General features: G+C 48.4%; 1 protein-coding gene and 1 non-coding gene across 2 annotated transcripts; one reads left to right on the top strand and one right to left on the bottom strand.

Moving 5' to 3' along the window:
- Positions 1 to 6,728: 6,728 nt before the first annotated feature.
- Positions 6,729 to 6,835, top strand: LOC120668331. The gene has a single exon (XR_005672422.1). It is a non-coding gene; the product is annotated as a small nucleolar RNA R71 (small nucleolar RNA).
- Positions 6,836 to 10,754: 3,919 nt separating this feature from the next.
- Positions 10,755 to 13,523, bottom strand: LOC120663845. Its single transcript, XM_039942788.1, has one exon. The coding sequence runs from the start codon at positions 13,325 to 13,327 to the stop codon at positions 11,036 to 11,038; it is 2,292 nt and encodes a 763-aa protein (XP_039798722.1). The 5' UTR covers positions 13,328 to 13,523; the 3' UTR covers positions 10,755 to 11,035.
- Positions 13,524 to 15,051: the final 1,528 nt, after the last annotated feature.

Raw genomic sequence — 15,051 nt, 5'->3', positions numbered from 1 at the left:
TATACCGTTGTAGCATTTCACCCGAAAATATTCAGGATACCGTTATTTATATTTTCCTAAGGGATGGCGAGGTTGTGTAAAGATATTTACTAGTTCCATAACCATGACTTTATGAAATAAGGTGCAGACTACTGATTACGCAGGGGTAAGTGATAAACAAAGGATAATCAAGGGTAATGTGACACACAAAGAATATCCAACTCTCATGAATAAAGAATAAACAAGCACACCTAAGATTAGTGAGAGCATAGGCACTGATCCTAGTATACTATTCATGTTAGCAGATAAGTTATGTTAGCCACATGCTTAGAACTACAGGTGCCGGGAAATTAGGGACATCGGGGAGAATGACCCGCACTGGAGAACATCCAGTCCCGTTTCATCTTGGCATGAACTCCTACACGATACCCGAATGTCGGGGAGTACACTAACTGAGAAGCACCTTCCCGGCGAATCGACATGGTTGTCACCACCTACTGTCTACCCTAGTCAAACCGTGGAGCACCGTCATATCCGAGGGATCCCGCATACCCGAGCACCATGCCCGCATATGAGGTCACTACCTTAGCACCCCCGAGTCCCCAACCCTTCGGATGGACAGGTAAGATGCTAAAGTAAGCCCGAAAGCACAACGAACCAAAATTCTTACCCAGATCATCTGGTCTAAGCAAGCAACTAGTATAACTTGATAAAGCACAGATCAAGACTAAGCATGCTAAGAACATAGCAAGATAACCAAGAACGAACTCAGTATGAATAGAATAATGAAAGTCAGAATACAAAGCCATACCAGAGGCCGAGGATTGCTCGCCGACCCCGAGGACGATTGGATTCGCTAAAGAGATGAAGTACTAGTCTAGCTCCACTACCCTAAGGAGTACAAGTCATAAGAGAGTGTGAGAGAGAGGCCTTCAAGTGGTGTGTCTGGTGAGTGGTATGAGAGGCCCCTTATATAGCTTGTGGAGGTTGGTTCCCGCCATCTTCATACATGGAAACATGCCAAACCGCCTTCAGGAGGATCAGAGGAAGCTTCCCGCCAAAATGCACCTGGACGGGACTCGGGGGGGGGGGGGGGGGGTTCGGCCGAACCCCTGGTTCGGCCGGCCCCACCTTGCCACCTCTGGCCACCGTCTTTCTCTGGTACACTGCCTGGTGGGCCCTGATGTTGATACGTCGGTGCCAGGGCTTCGTTGGTCGGTTTGGTCTGTCAGGTGGGCCTTTTTTGCATGTGTTACGCAGGACGTGATCTTCTGCGACTTTGTCTGCGTGTTCTTCATGTTTTCTTCATATTACGGACTTGTGCTCCTGAAAAGATAAATCTTCGAAAACAACTGTGGAGCTAGGTTAGTGATACAAATATGCGAGTAAGAGATATGGTTTTCCTTCTTTTATGAGTATAGTTGACGGTCATATTTCGCACTTAATGACCGTCAACAACACCCTCAAGCTAGCCTTTTGCTCGTCCCGAGCAAAACAAGGCGCTCGTAGTTGATCAGGAGTTGCTACAATGTTGAATTTCCAACTCATACTTTGGCACAACCAAATGCTTCTTACCTTGATTTTGAATAAGTTGGCTTTTGTTCTTACCTCTTGCATTACTCCTGTGGAGCTTATAGCTTCACCTCATCTTTGGCGGTTGAGAGTCAGAACAGTATCATAGAGTCCTCATATTCTCTTCTCTTTAGTTCAACCGTCAATCCGGTGGTTTTGTAAAGTTTTTCAAAAGAAAATTATAAAGTTCCTCGGATGATCTCTCGGATCGCTCAGTGTGTATGATTCCTCACCTAGGCTTTTTATTGTGTCTTTCTTCTCAACCTATCTCTAATGGCTGTTTTTGTGGAGCTGTAGGTATGGAGGCTTTGAAGGCATACCTGCTTCTCATATTTTGCTGAGTCAAACACCGGATCCAAAGGAGAAACAAGTCATAAACCTTGATCAAGATGTGCAAGTGTGTGAATATTTTTTTGTGGATAGTGTATGAACTCCTTTGTATGAACCATCTCTCCATTTTCTTTCTTTTTGGATAAGGGGCTATCTTTTCTTCTCTCTTTTTTTTGACATGCCGAAGCATGTGGCATACCTTCTTTGGGTATGCATCTTTTATTTTGTTTTTGCATAGCCCCATATCCTTGATATATTTTTGAGAGAGAGGTGTCATACATGGACTTGGAGTTTTATTTTGTGGATGGATGGATATTTACTTACTTCAAGTGTAGAAGCATAGCATGTGGTGGAAAATGTGTACGTGATCTTGATCATTCGACTATGAAATGAATCTCACTAAGGGTCACAACAATTTGACAAAGCTCAATAAGATAGCAAGCTGCATATGTGGAAGGTTTTGCAATGAAATCAACATATGACTTTGGATAGGAATTTTCATATCATTGAGGAACTTTATTATAATTTTGTGTTTTCAAAATTAAATACTCCGCATATCAAGCATCACATAAGAGAAGATCATAACAACTCTACTTAACCATATCATAGCTGACAACAACTTAGATTTGGATCATGCTTTCTGCTACCCACAAGTTTCAAGTCTAAGGTTTAAACTTTTAAGCCAACGAACCCAAAACTAGGTAGAGCATAAAGTTGTAACAAAGCATATGAAGGAAATTAAAAGAACAACTATTTATCATCTCAACAAGGAAAACTTACACCATGCTTACTACACATATTAAAAGAAATATTTTTGGTATTTTTCTAAGTTTTGCAAATTTTTATTTGTTTTTAGTTATACAAATTTTTATGGATTTTCTTATTTTGCAAATTTTTATGGGTTTCATGCAAGGTTATGGAAGCAGTAACGATAAATGATACAAGTTACCTCTCGTGGGGGTCCTCCCCCAAGCTGCTTCAGGCTCACTATGGCTGGTCGGGGTTGAAACCCGTCCAGCGGCAGTATGCCCTCCACTCCTCCTGTCGCTTCAACTGCAACTGCTCCATGTCGTGGAGTCTCTTGCCAATGTGACGCTGCCATGCTTGGGATGTGTCGATGTGTTGGTTCAGCGTCTCTTGTATGTTGTCGCTCTGCACCCGCAGCTCACCTAGCTGCTGGGTGATGGTACCGAAACCTCGGGACAAGGCCGTCCGTCTGATGAGGTCCGGGGCTCCACTAGAGCTAGAACTGGTGGACCGGTGGCCTGGTGCCTGCCGTGCCCACTCCTCAGTGCTGGCACTGTTCCATGATGAACCACCGGCCTCATATTGATGTGATTGCTGTGGCTGCTGAGGTGGTGGTGTCGGCTCTGCTTCCCTTCTGGTCCTGCTCCTTGTCATCCTGCCAGACAAATTAGAAGATCTATGCCTACGACCTCCTTATCGTGGAACGAGAGGGATGGTTAGTGAATGACAATTATACAAATGGAACTCCGCATTGGGCAGCAGAATTTCATTTGTAAAGCCCAAGTAAAAGAAAATCAAAGAGTCATTCGGGCCTTTCTTGAGTGTGTGACCTTGGATCAAATAAGACTCGTCGATATACGCACGGTCGCCCTCAATGAAAGGAATAAAATTCCCCTCTAAGGCACCGATACGTGTAGCAATACGAGTAATCAAAGAAGTTCACTCAATAGGACCCGTCATCTTGAAATTCGAAAGCCATTGCTTAACCAAAACTTGCGCAGGGGAGATTTTGATCATGGCATAAAGAATGAGCAACTCATCATTGCGCACGGGTCGGACATCATCTCTTGGAAAGAGAGTGATGGTTAACCACTTGTGCATCAACTGAAGAGTTGGATTATGAATGTCGCCGCACCGAGATGCAAACTTACCATGGACAACTTGACCCGAAATTTGGCCCCAAAATTCATGACGATTAAAACTGCGGCAAGCTTGTTCGAGAGAAATTGGCCAGCGTTTGTTAAAATCGAGGTGGCTAGCAAAAGTTTTCTAAGAAAGCAAATACTCTTTCCCGAAAAGTCGAAAGTAAACCCCATTTTCCACCTCCCAAAGAGTGCAAAGAAATTGGATGGTGAGGAGTCGAGAACCATACTCCTCAATGGGAACGAAGTTATCCCATCCAATTGCATGCCAAATAATAGAAAAGTCTTTGTACATACATGTTTTGATGAGGAGATCCGGATCGAATGCTCGGGTGTGGACGAAGCTTCGGTTCTTGAGGATAGCGTAGCCTTGTCGTTCACGATCATCTTGCAAGTCAAGGTAAGGAGCATCTTCTGTGTCAATCTCTATGACCTCGGCTTGCGGTTCAGCTTGCATCTCTTCGTATTGTTCTTCTTCCTCGTAGTCCATCGTGCTTGGTGTAGGCGTAGGTTCGGGTGTGTACGAACTTGAGCCACACCGAGAACAGGATGAACTTCCACCCGTCATCTTTTTGAATGCGCCGGAGACCTTCCACCCTAAGCCTTTCATGATGGAACAAAACACGTGCAACTCGAAACGGGTTACATTAGTGAAATCGAAATGAACGTTCTTACCCGTGAGTTGCTCCTTCTTTCTTGCAACAGAGAAATGAGAGAGAGAGGTCTCTTGAAATCAAATCTTGAGCAAAAATCCAATGAAAACACGAGAGCAAAGTTTGAGAGACTTTGATATGGAGTGAGTGAATGAGAGTTTAGTGTGAGAGCTCAACACCCACCTCTCGGCCTCTATTTAAAGAGAGAATGGCCGGGCACAACGGCTAGGAGCTGAGCACAACGACCACTAGCCATTGGAAAAAGGTGGCAGGGAGCCATTGCCAGGTGGGGTCGGCTGACCCTAGGGTTCGGCCGGCCCCCCTATGGGCCCACTGGCTGATAGCCAGGGCCCAGGGGCTCCCTAACGGCTATAAGTTTTGAAATTTTGGGTGCCCGGTCAAACTTTGCTTCGGAAGATGTTAAAAATTATTTTTTCAAAGGATTTTCATGCTCGGAAATATTTTTGAATTTTTGTGAAAATAGAAAAAGTGCTAGAAAAGTTTCTAGAATGCATGAGTGTTTTGAATATTCAAATATGCAGTGGGAAAAGTCGCAAAAGTCGAGAAAAGCAAAATGGTGAAAAGTAAATATGAGATACGTACCGGTTTACTTTCGGCAAGGGCTCGTCGATTTGAGTCTGACGAGCGGGACCTTTCTCCTACTTTGGTTACCACTGTTTGGCTCGTCCTGGAGAATTAGACGAGGATGAACTCGCGACCTTACGCCACATCTTCTTTGCACGTCTTCTCTTTGATCGTGTGGTCGTAGGTCTTGGTAGTTGGGATTCTGTTGCATCCCAAAGTGCCTGCCCTTCGTCATCCTGTTGGTTCAAGATGTGCTGCTCTTCTCTTTGTTTGAATCTAAAGAACATGTCCTTCTTTTCGATGCGGAAGCGGATTTCTCCTCTTCCTACGTCGATCCTTGCTCTAGCGGCCCTCAGGAATGGTCGCCCAAGGATGAGCTCGATTCTGAAGTCGCCTTCTATATCCATGACTACGAAGTCCGCAAGGACGAAGGAGTCTCGTACGCGGACCAAGACATTCTTGGCTATCCCCTCGGGATACCGGATTGTAGACAAATTTCATTCCAATCAACTGATCCGTAGCGGCCAATACATCTCGGTCTACGTACCGGAACTGATAACATTCGAGATTATGCAGAATTATACTCGAAAGATCCTTTTTTGGCTCTCTCTTTAGCCCTATGTCTCTTATCCCTAGGAGACCCATTAAAAACACTCAAATACCAAAATGAACTGATCCTATTAAATTTCACTAATAGAGTCTGCGAGCTACACACACATGTATGTTGTGGAGAGAGCAGGGTATAAGAGTTTCTCGTATATTACCATGGGCATAATATTGACACTGGCCCCCAGGTTGCAGAGCGCGTGCTCATAGTATTGATCGAAGATTGAGCAGCTGATCATGGGGACGCCTAGATTTTCTTGAATTGCTACTACCAGGCCATCCCAAGTGTCATACTTCGGGGGATTGTACCTGCCTGCATGGTTAGTGCGAGAAGTCTGCCGGAGAGGGTTACCCCACCCGGTAGACACCATGTTTGCAGTTTCAACGGGGGATTCGGGTTGCCCCGGAATCTTCCTGGACTCAGAGACAGGAACAGCAGTAGTGCTTTGCGCAAGTTGTGTTTCTAACATTTTGTTGAAACTTAGTTGGTTTTTAAGAGCAAAAGAAAGAGTTTGAACTTTAGCATTTATACCTTCCAAAATTTTATCATTGGCAGCAATCTTTTTGTTTAAAGATTCTTTGATTTTAGCTTGGCAAAAAATTAGATCTCTCAAGGAGGATTGGTTTGAATTAAAATTTGACTTAAAATTGTTACCTCCTCCTTGGAATGGTGGGCGTGCTTGACCCCACTCCTGGCCACCTCGTGGACGGAACCCGGTGTTGTTGTTGTTGATGTAGGCTGCGTCTTCTCGGGGTCTCGGGGTAGTCAATCCCCGAGTGTCCACCATCACCACAAACCTTGCACATTGAGTACGAGTTCATGGCATGGACGGGAACATGCATTTGTTGTCGGTTCCCTTCATCGAGTTTCTTCAGTAGGAGGTCCAGTTTGGCGGCGAGCATGTCCGTCTCCTTAACGGTATGCATTCCGCCTTTGGTTCTGGGCTGGGAACGTTCCTCGTTCCAGCCCTGGTTGGAGACCATCTTTTCTATTAAGGTCGTAGCCTTGGCAATTGTGAGGTCCAGATAGACTTCTCCATCAGCAGCATCAAGATGGGCTCTGGATGTTGTCGTTAGTCAATTGTAGAAGCTTTGGAGCACGAGCCACTCATCCATCCCATGATGAGGACATGCAAGTATATATTTATGGAGTCTCTCCCAAGCTTCTGGGATGGATTCCATCCCTGTCTGCTGGAAACTTGAAATTCTTCCACGTAGGACATTTATTTTGCCCAACGGAAAGAATTTGGAGAGGAACGCCGTGGAACACTTGTCCCACGTGCTGACGGCTTCTTTGTTCTGATAAAACCACTATTTTGCCTTCCCCAGGAGGGAGAAGGGAAACATACAGAGCCTGATGGCGTTAGCCGTAATGCCCCGTATGGTCACGGTCTTGCATAACTCCAGAAAGTTCTGGAGATGGGCGTTGGCGTCCACATTTGGCTTGCCACAGAATGGGCTAGCCTGCACCATGTTTATGAGGCTGGACTTCAGCTCAAAGTTCACGTCCCCAACATCAACGTTGGGTCCAGTTGCCACATTGGCAACTGAGGGGACGGAGAAGTCGCGGAGAGTCTTCTCAGCCATGGGTTCGGTTATTGTTGATGGTGCTTGGGGAGCTGGCTCGCTTGTCGACTGCGAGAGTGGAGGAGGGACGACGCGAGGTCGGACTCTTCTCACGAGTTTCTCGGGATTTTCAACAAAGTTTACCGGCAAGGAGAAACCAGACATACACTACCCTGTTTTCATCCAATTAGTTGAAAAAAAAAGATAAACACATTAGCCTGTATAAGCAGTAGCTATCTCTTACTCATATTGCCATGTTTATGTGCTTAGTAAAATCTTTACACCTAGTGCTATCCCCGGCAACGGCGCTAGAAATGCTTGTTGATATTTCTTAGCGCAATCACTAGGAACGGGGGTGTCCCAAGCAACGGCGTCAGAAATACCATGTTGGTATGTCTTAACATTTACAGAAAGATCCGCAAGCACACGGATATGCCGTTGTAGCATTTCACCCGGAAGTATTCAGGGTATCGTTATTTATATTTTTCCAAGGGATGACGAGGTTGTGTAAAGATATTTACTAGTTCCATAACCATAACTTTATGAAATAAGGTGCAGACTACTAATTATGCAGGGGTAAGTGATAAATAAATGATAATCAGGGGTAATGTGACACACACAGAACAACAAACTCTAATGAATAAAGAATAAACAAGCACACCTAAGTTTAGTGGGAGCATAGGCACAGATCCTAGTATACTATTCATGTTAGCAGATAAGTTATGTTAGCCACATGCTTAGAACTGCAGGTGCCGGGAAATTAGGGACATCGGAGAGAATGACCCGCACTGGGGAACACACAGTCCCGTTTCATTTTTGCATGAACTCTTACACGATACCCGAATGTCGGGGAGTACACTAATCGAGAACTAGCTTTCCGGCGGACCGACAGGACTGTCACCACCGGCGGTCTACCCCAATCAAACCGTAGAGCACCGTCATACCGAGGGATCCCGCATACCCAGGCATCATGTTCGCTTATGAGGTCACTACCTTAGCACCCCCGGGTCCCCCACCCTTCGGATGGACAGGTAAGATGCTAAGGTAAGTCCGAAAGCACAACGAACCGAAATCGTTACCCAGATCATCTGGTCTAAGTAAGCAACTAGTATAACTTAATAAAGCACAGATCAAGACTAAGCATGCTAAGAACATAGCAAGATAACCAAGAACGAACTCAGTATGAATAGCATAACGAAAGTCGGAATACAAAGCCATACCAGAGGCCGAGGATTGCTCGCCGACCCCGAGGACGACTGGATTCGCTAAAAAGATGAAGTACTAGCCTAGCTCCACTACCCTAAGGAGTACAAGTCACAAGAGAGTGTGAGAGAGATGCCTTCAAGTGGTGTGTCTGGTGAGTGGTATGAGAGGCCCCTTATATAGTTTGTGGAGGTCGGTTCCCGCCATCTTCATAAATGAAAACATGCCAAACCGTCTTCAGGAGGATCAGAAGAAGATTCCCGCCAAAATGCACTTGGACGGGACTCAGGGGGGTTGGTTCAGCCGGCCCCACCTTGCCGCCTCTTGCCACCGTCTTTCTCTTGTACACTGTCTGGTGGGCTCTGATGTTGATACGTCGGTGTCGGGGCTTCGTTGGTCGGTTTGGTCTGTCAGGTGGGCCTCTTTTGCATGTGTTTCGCAGGATGTGTGATCTTCTGCGACTTTGTCTGTGTATTTTTTGTATTTTCTTCGTATTCCGGACTTGTGCTCCTGAAAATATAAATCTTCGAAAACAACTGTGGACGTAGGTTAGTGATACAAATATGCGAGTAAGAACAACTGTGAAGCTATGTTAGTGATACAAATATGCGAGTAAGAGATATAATTTTCTTTTTTTATAAATATAGTTAACGGTCATATTTCGCACCTAACGACCGTCAATAGGTTGCATGCCCCGCTGGCCGCTCGCACAGCCGGAGGCCAGCAGAAGCAGGGAGGCTTACCGCGCGTGGCGGGAGATCGAGAGCGTCGCATGCGATTGGAAAGAGGGAGATGAAGAAGTAGCAGCGGCCGTGCGGCGGCGGCGCTCAAGCTACCTGTGGCTGCTCAAGACGTAGGGGATGGATCGGAGTGATCAATCGAGGTCATACTCACGGTCAGGCAGGTAGGGTTGGAGATAGACTTGAGTATGGAATATGGATAGGATTGGACCGATAAGTTTACTGGGCTCTACCTCTACTCCACCGCAGCATTTGCTCAGCTGCTTATTGGGCTCCTTGGCTCATTTGGCTCGCGAGCGGCTCGTGAGCAGCTCGAGCTGGCTCATTATACTTAACGAGCAAAAATCTTAGCTCAGCCCGTTAGCAATTTATAGCGAGCCGAGTTGAGCCGAGCCGAACTCGAGCGAGCTAATGAGCTACGAGCTTTTTGTCCAGTCCGGGGTGTATGTTGCTCTCCTAAGTTTACATGCACATTGAAAAATAATATATGTAATGCATTAATAAAAGAATGATTGGCGTGCGTGTCGCGTTGAAATGAGATGGGACTATTTCAGTTCATGTTGAACGTAATCGCTCTATTCGGCTCCAACCATCCAGTAGTGTTTTTCTCTCATACTAAATTAGCACCAGCCATCAGCCAGTCATAACCAGCCGAACAGAGCAATTAATAGATTTTTTAGTGTGGTGGAGGGGTTCATAAGGCTGCATAGATGGTATCAGTCTTTAACAGAGGTTGATTATATTACCTCGCCTGTGGCGAGCTAACTATATATGGTGGATGTAGTGTAGAAAATACGGAAGGAAAGAGTAGTAGATAGGATAGAATATTGATTCTCATTACGTGATCATATATAAGGAGTAGACCGACTTAGTTTATTTACTACAAGGCTCTTTCCAGGCAAACAAAATATCATAACTTTGCTCAAAATCCAATCTAACTACTAAGATTAGCTTAATCTGATCCCTAGTAAACCGAACGTCTAAAAAATAGTGGTGTCATGAATATATAGAGCCATGAGTTCAGAGCGATCTTGTCGTGCTCACGGTGAAGCCGAAACTGGAGCCTCCGGTTTTGTCATATTCTGACTAAGATTCAAGAACGGTCCCTAGGCAGGACCATGCCGGTATGCGGCCTAAGAATGCCTCCTTATTATGCCATGGCGACTTGAGAGGAAGAACACAAAGTTCGAATTGTAGGACAAAAGAAAAGAGGTAAAAAGATAAGTAACACATATCAAGGTTTGAAGCAAAATGGAACCAATCTATTGCAACTAGATAAAGGTAAATAAGTATTTTAGTATGTGTTAGAATATTTAATAGATGAAAGAAGATGTGAGATAGGCAATTATAATTATTTGCCACACACTTTATGTTTATATTAATTCTAATTATCCTGTGCTTGAGCGGGTTGATATGCTAGTTCCAACAAATATTGCAGAACAGATATGCGGTATCAGAATGGCTAATCCCACCAGAAGCGAGGACATCTCCATGGTCAAAATTTTGCAGGAGAAATATAGTGACCAGCAAATAAGATTATATATCACAAAACAATTCGGTTTTCATTATTTTTGTGACTGCAACACGTAGTTAAATAAAGGTGAAACGGATAATAATAAAATATTATTATATATCACAAAACGTTTCGGTTTTCATTATTTTTGTAACTGCAACGACACGTAGTTAAATAAAGGTGAAACGGACAACAGTATAATCCCTTGTAAAAGAAAATAATACAGCGAACGAGCTGAGCAGAGGGCAGAGCAGAGCTTCCCCCTCTCCTTTTATTTTTGGAAATGGAAATTCAGAAAGAAAAAACTTCACCTACGGCATGTAGGAAATCAAACGACACGACGATACAAGCAAGGGATGGATCATGGATAATGAAGCAGCTAGCAGCCGATCCAACATTTTAGCAGCACCTCTTTAGAGTGCCGGGCTTCTCCCCGTTGCCGTTGAGGATGGTGAGGTGGCCGGTGAGCTGCCACCCCTCGGCGTCCTTGCCGTGCAGGTACGGGCACTGCGGCGTGTATTTGTTGTAGCTGATGACCTTGAGCAGGTTCCACTGCTCGTTGGGGTCGACGGCGGCGAACTGGGTCCACGCCGGCGTGGAGTACTCGTAGCGGCTGTGCGTGAGGCGGTGGAACTCCTGGATGTCCTTGTTGTTGGCGATGCCGTCCTTGCTGTTGTCGCGGAGGTCGACGGAGAAGATGTCGCCGTACGGCCTGACGGAGTGGATGAAGATGGGCATGGAGATGGGCTCCACGGACACGGCGGCGAGGTCGGACGTGAAGACGAGGCTCCGCATGTCCGGGCTGAACACGGGGTGGTTCACGTGGCCCCGGAAGGTGTCGGAGCTGTGGACGACGCGCACCGGGGGCGGCACCTTGCCGGGGCCGCGCTCGGCGGCGTTCACCAGGTAGACGCTGAAGAAGCCGGCGTCCAGGAGGTCCCTGTCCGGCGCCTTGGGGTCCTTGTCCCGGGAGGAGGCGAAGACGATCCAGTTGCCGCTGGGCGACCAGCTGCAGTGGGTGTCCACGCATGCGCCGTCCGTCAGCTGCGTCACCGTGCCCTCGCCCCACTCCCCGAGCTCCGCGTCCTCCATGACGAACAGGTTCGTGTGCATCCTCTGGCCGCCGGGCAGCCTGTCGCGCGTCGACTTGAACACCAGATGTTTCCCGTCGGGGCTGCTCGACGGGAACCCGTTGTTGAACTTGCCCTTGGTGAGCCGCTGCGGCGCCCTCCACTTGCCGGTGTCCGGGTCCTTGACGATGGCGGAGATGTTCACCTCGCTGGTGCGGGTGAAGGCCGGGCCGTCGCAGATGTACAGGGTGTCCTTGTCGGGGTTCTGGCTCCACGCCGTCGAGAACAGCTTGTTCTGGCCGATCAGGTTGTAGATCACGCGCAGGCCGTCCTTGTCGGCGACCCACACCGCCTTGAACTCGTTGTCCACGAAGGCGAGCTTGGAGCCGTCCTTGGAGAAGCTCGGGAACACGCCGGCCACCCGGAGCAGCCCCACGTCCTTGTGCGACGCCGGGGTCTGCACCTTCTCGAAGTTCTTCTGGGCGACGGAAGTTCCATTCTGCGCGACCAGCCTGTCGGTCCGGCAGCGGTGGTAGCCGATGCGGCTGCCGCCGTCGAGGACGAAGGGGTTGTAGTGGTCGGCCTTCGGCCTCGCGCTCAGGGTGATCTGCGCCGGCCGGTCGAGCGCGGTGGTGTCGAAGATCTCGATGTGGCGGTACTGCGCCTCCTCCCGCGGTGCGGTCATGACGTTCTGCAAGGACTTCTTGCGGATGGTCGCCACGGCCACCCTGGTCTCGCTGATGGCCGCCGGAGTCATGGCGTCGATGCCGACCGGCGTCACCCGTTCCTCCTTGCCGGCGGCGATGTCGTACCGGAACACGGCCCAGGAGGTGTTGATCGTGCCAGGCTTGGTGTCGGCGCGGTGGAAGAAGATGACGTTGTCGCTGCCCCATGTGGGCCAGCCGCCGTTCCTGATGATCACCTTGCGCCGCAGGCCGCCCTGCGCCTGCCGGTCCACGTTCATGATGGCGATGTCGGTCTTGAGGTGCTCGATCTCGCCGTTCCACCGGTGGAACTGGAAGCTGGCCACCGCCACCACCTTCCCCGACGGCGACACGGCCGGGCTCAGGTCGTACTGGTCTGGTGGAGTGAGGCGCTCGGTCTTGCCGTCGGCAAGGTTGGTCTTGTACACGACCGTCCACGGGGTGCGGCGTGCTCTCCCCGGCTCCTTGGTGGAGACGTAGATGAGCGAGTGGCCGACGGTGCGGCCGCCGGCCTGGAATCCGCCGGCGAAGCAGCCGCTGTCCTCCAGGCGGACGCCGCCGAAGGTGTCGGCGCCGTAGATGTCGGCGAGGCGCAGCACCCTGGGCGGCGATTCGTCGTTGCTGGAGCCGTGCAGGGCCACGTGCAGCGTCTCGAGTCCGTTGTCTCTCTCGGAGACGAAGATGAGACCCTTGGCCGCGTCGCCCGCCTTGGGGTCGCTCTTGCGCAGGAACGAGACGAGCTCCTTGAGCGCCGCCGCCGGGATTTCCCGGCCGTTGTGGTTGTACGACTTGCCGTCGGTGAGGGGCCACTCGTCCGACGCCTTGGCCGCCGCATTGGCAGGAAGCGAGAAGATGTCGAGCTCCACCGGCGGCCGGTAGGTGCCGAAGAAGGCGATGCTGCCGCGGCTGTCACCCATCGCCCCGGGAGAGCGATCAACTTCTTCTCTCCTTCGTTCAGCTCGCTCGCTCGATCGGTGCCTGTGCTTGTACTTTCTTTGCGTGCTCAGCTTAGCTCAGAGGATTTGCTCGGATGTCTGATTTATGGAGTTGGCCTGCTTGACCTCGAGCTAGCAACAACAGCGTTAGTCGTCATTGTTTTTTCTGCCGTTTCTTGTTAAGAATTGATGGATGAACATCATACTCGCGCAAAAACAAGACGACCTCGAGCTAGCACAGCATCCAAGTCATTGTTTTTTTTTGCCGATTTAAAATTTTAATAGATCAAAATGTAACAAACATGACACCATTTATGTCATTTCGAGTGATTTTGTTGATCGTATGACAACGCAATCAATGAGACTAATGATTTTGTTAAGTGAACATTTCTAGATCCTAGAGATGAAGTAAAAAGGCCATACAAAGCAATACACGAAGAAAGAGCTCAAAGAAACGCTGAATTGGATGAGTTCTGCAGAAAACAGGAGCACCGGAAGAAATGATGCGTGTAGCATCGGTGCATCCGATGGTTGTCGGAAGTTCTGACGCCCTGTCATCGGTGCAAATCTGAGCACCAAATGGAGATCAAGCGAATACCAAGTCAAGATAGCCAAGTCACCGGTTGAACCGACGGCGTCAAGCTAGGCATCGGTGCATTGGATGTACTATGTTCCAGAGACGATGTCAAGCACGCAGGAGCCAAGTCTTCAGCACCGGTTGAACCGGTGGTCCATCGGAGCATAGCACCGGTGTAATGACGTCAGCAGGAGAGAAAGAGATCAATGGCTAGTTGAGTGCTGTGAGTGACCGGTTTAACCGACACACAGTCATCGGTTAAACCGGTGGTGTCGCAGACAGTGCGTCAGAAGCTCAACGGCTACTTCAGGTCTAAGAGTGACCGGATGATCCGACGCCGCCCCATACAGAGGCATCGGTTCATCCGATGGTATGATGTTTTCTGCTGACCGTTGGAGCAACGGCTACAAGATTTGGTGGCCTATATATACGCCTCACCCCGGCCATTTGAAGTTTGCTGGAGTCCCAAGACATCTCATACACACCCAAGAACACGTCCAAGCCATACAAGAGCTCATTGATCATATCCTTAGGTTTTAGCACTAGCTTTGTAAAGTGTGAGTGCTAGATTAGCTCTTGAGTAAGTGAACAAGCAAGGTTGAGATCCTTGTGGCTGGTTCTAGAGTGAACCACACTTGTATTACGGTGCGCCGACCCCTTGGAGCAATTGGTGGCTTGCCGGCAAGTCAACGACCCTCCGGTTTAGTGTGGAGCGGCGTCGACGACATTGTGCGAGGGACGGAGACCCCTCCTTCGTGGGCAATCTCCCTTAGTGAAGATCGGGATTAAGGTGACCGTAATTGTGTTCACGGAAGAGACTTGATTGCCGAGAAGCAATACTCTTCGTGAGTTCTTCAACAACGTGGACGTAGGGGCGCTTTTGTGGCAATCCGAACCACAGGATAAATCCTCGTGTCAAGAGTCCACTTCCTCTCATCCCTCTCTTTAAGTTTCCGCATTTCATATTGTAATTTATGTGCCTTTACCTTCTTAGTGTAGTATCTTGCTAAGATTGGCTATAGGTTGCAAAACTCTTTTGGGATGAGGGTTACACACTTAGGTGAATCGTAGTTGCACATCTAGTTAGATTGTTTTAGTTTAAGTTTTGTGCAAACTAGTTGGAGCCATA

The sequence above is a fragment of the Panicum virgatum genome, chromosome 3N, assembly GCF_016808335.1.
Source record: "Panicum virgatum strain AP13 chromosome 3N, P.virgatum_v5, whole genome shotgun sequence".
Lineage (NCBI taxonomy): Eukaryota > Viridiplantae > Streptophyta > Magnoliopsida > Poales > Poaceae > Panicum > Panicum virgatum.
The sequence above is the reverse complement of the archived record's forward strand: the minus strand, read 5'-3'. Positions and strand labels throughout refer to the sequence as shown.

Excerpts from the sequence above, each read along its gene's own strand:
- LOC120663845 (XM_039942788.1), bottom strand. The coding sequence starts at position 13,327 with ATGGGTGACAGCCGCGGCAGCATCGCCTTCTTCGGCACCTACCGGCCG.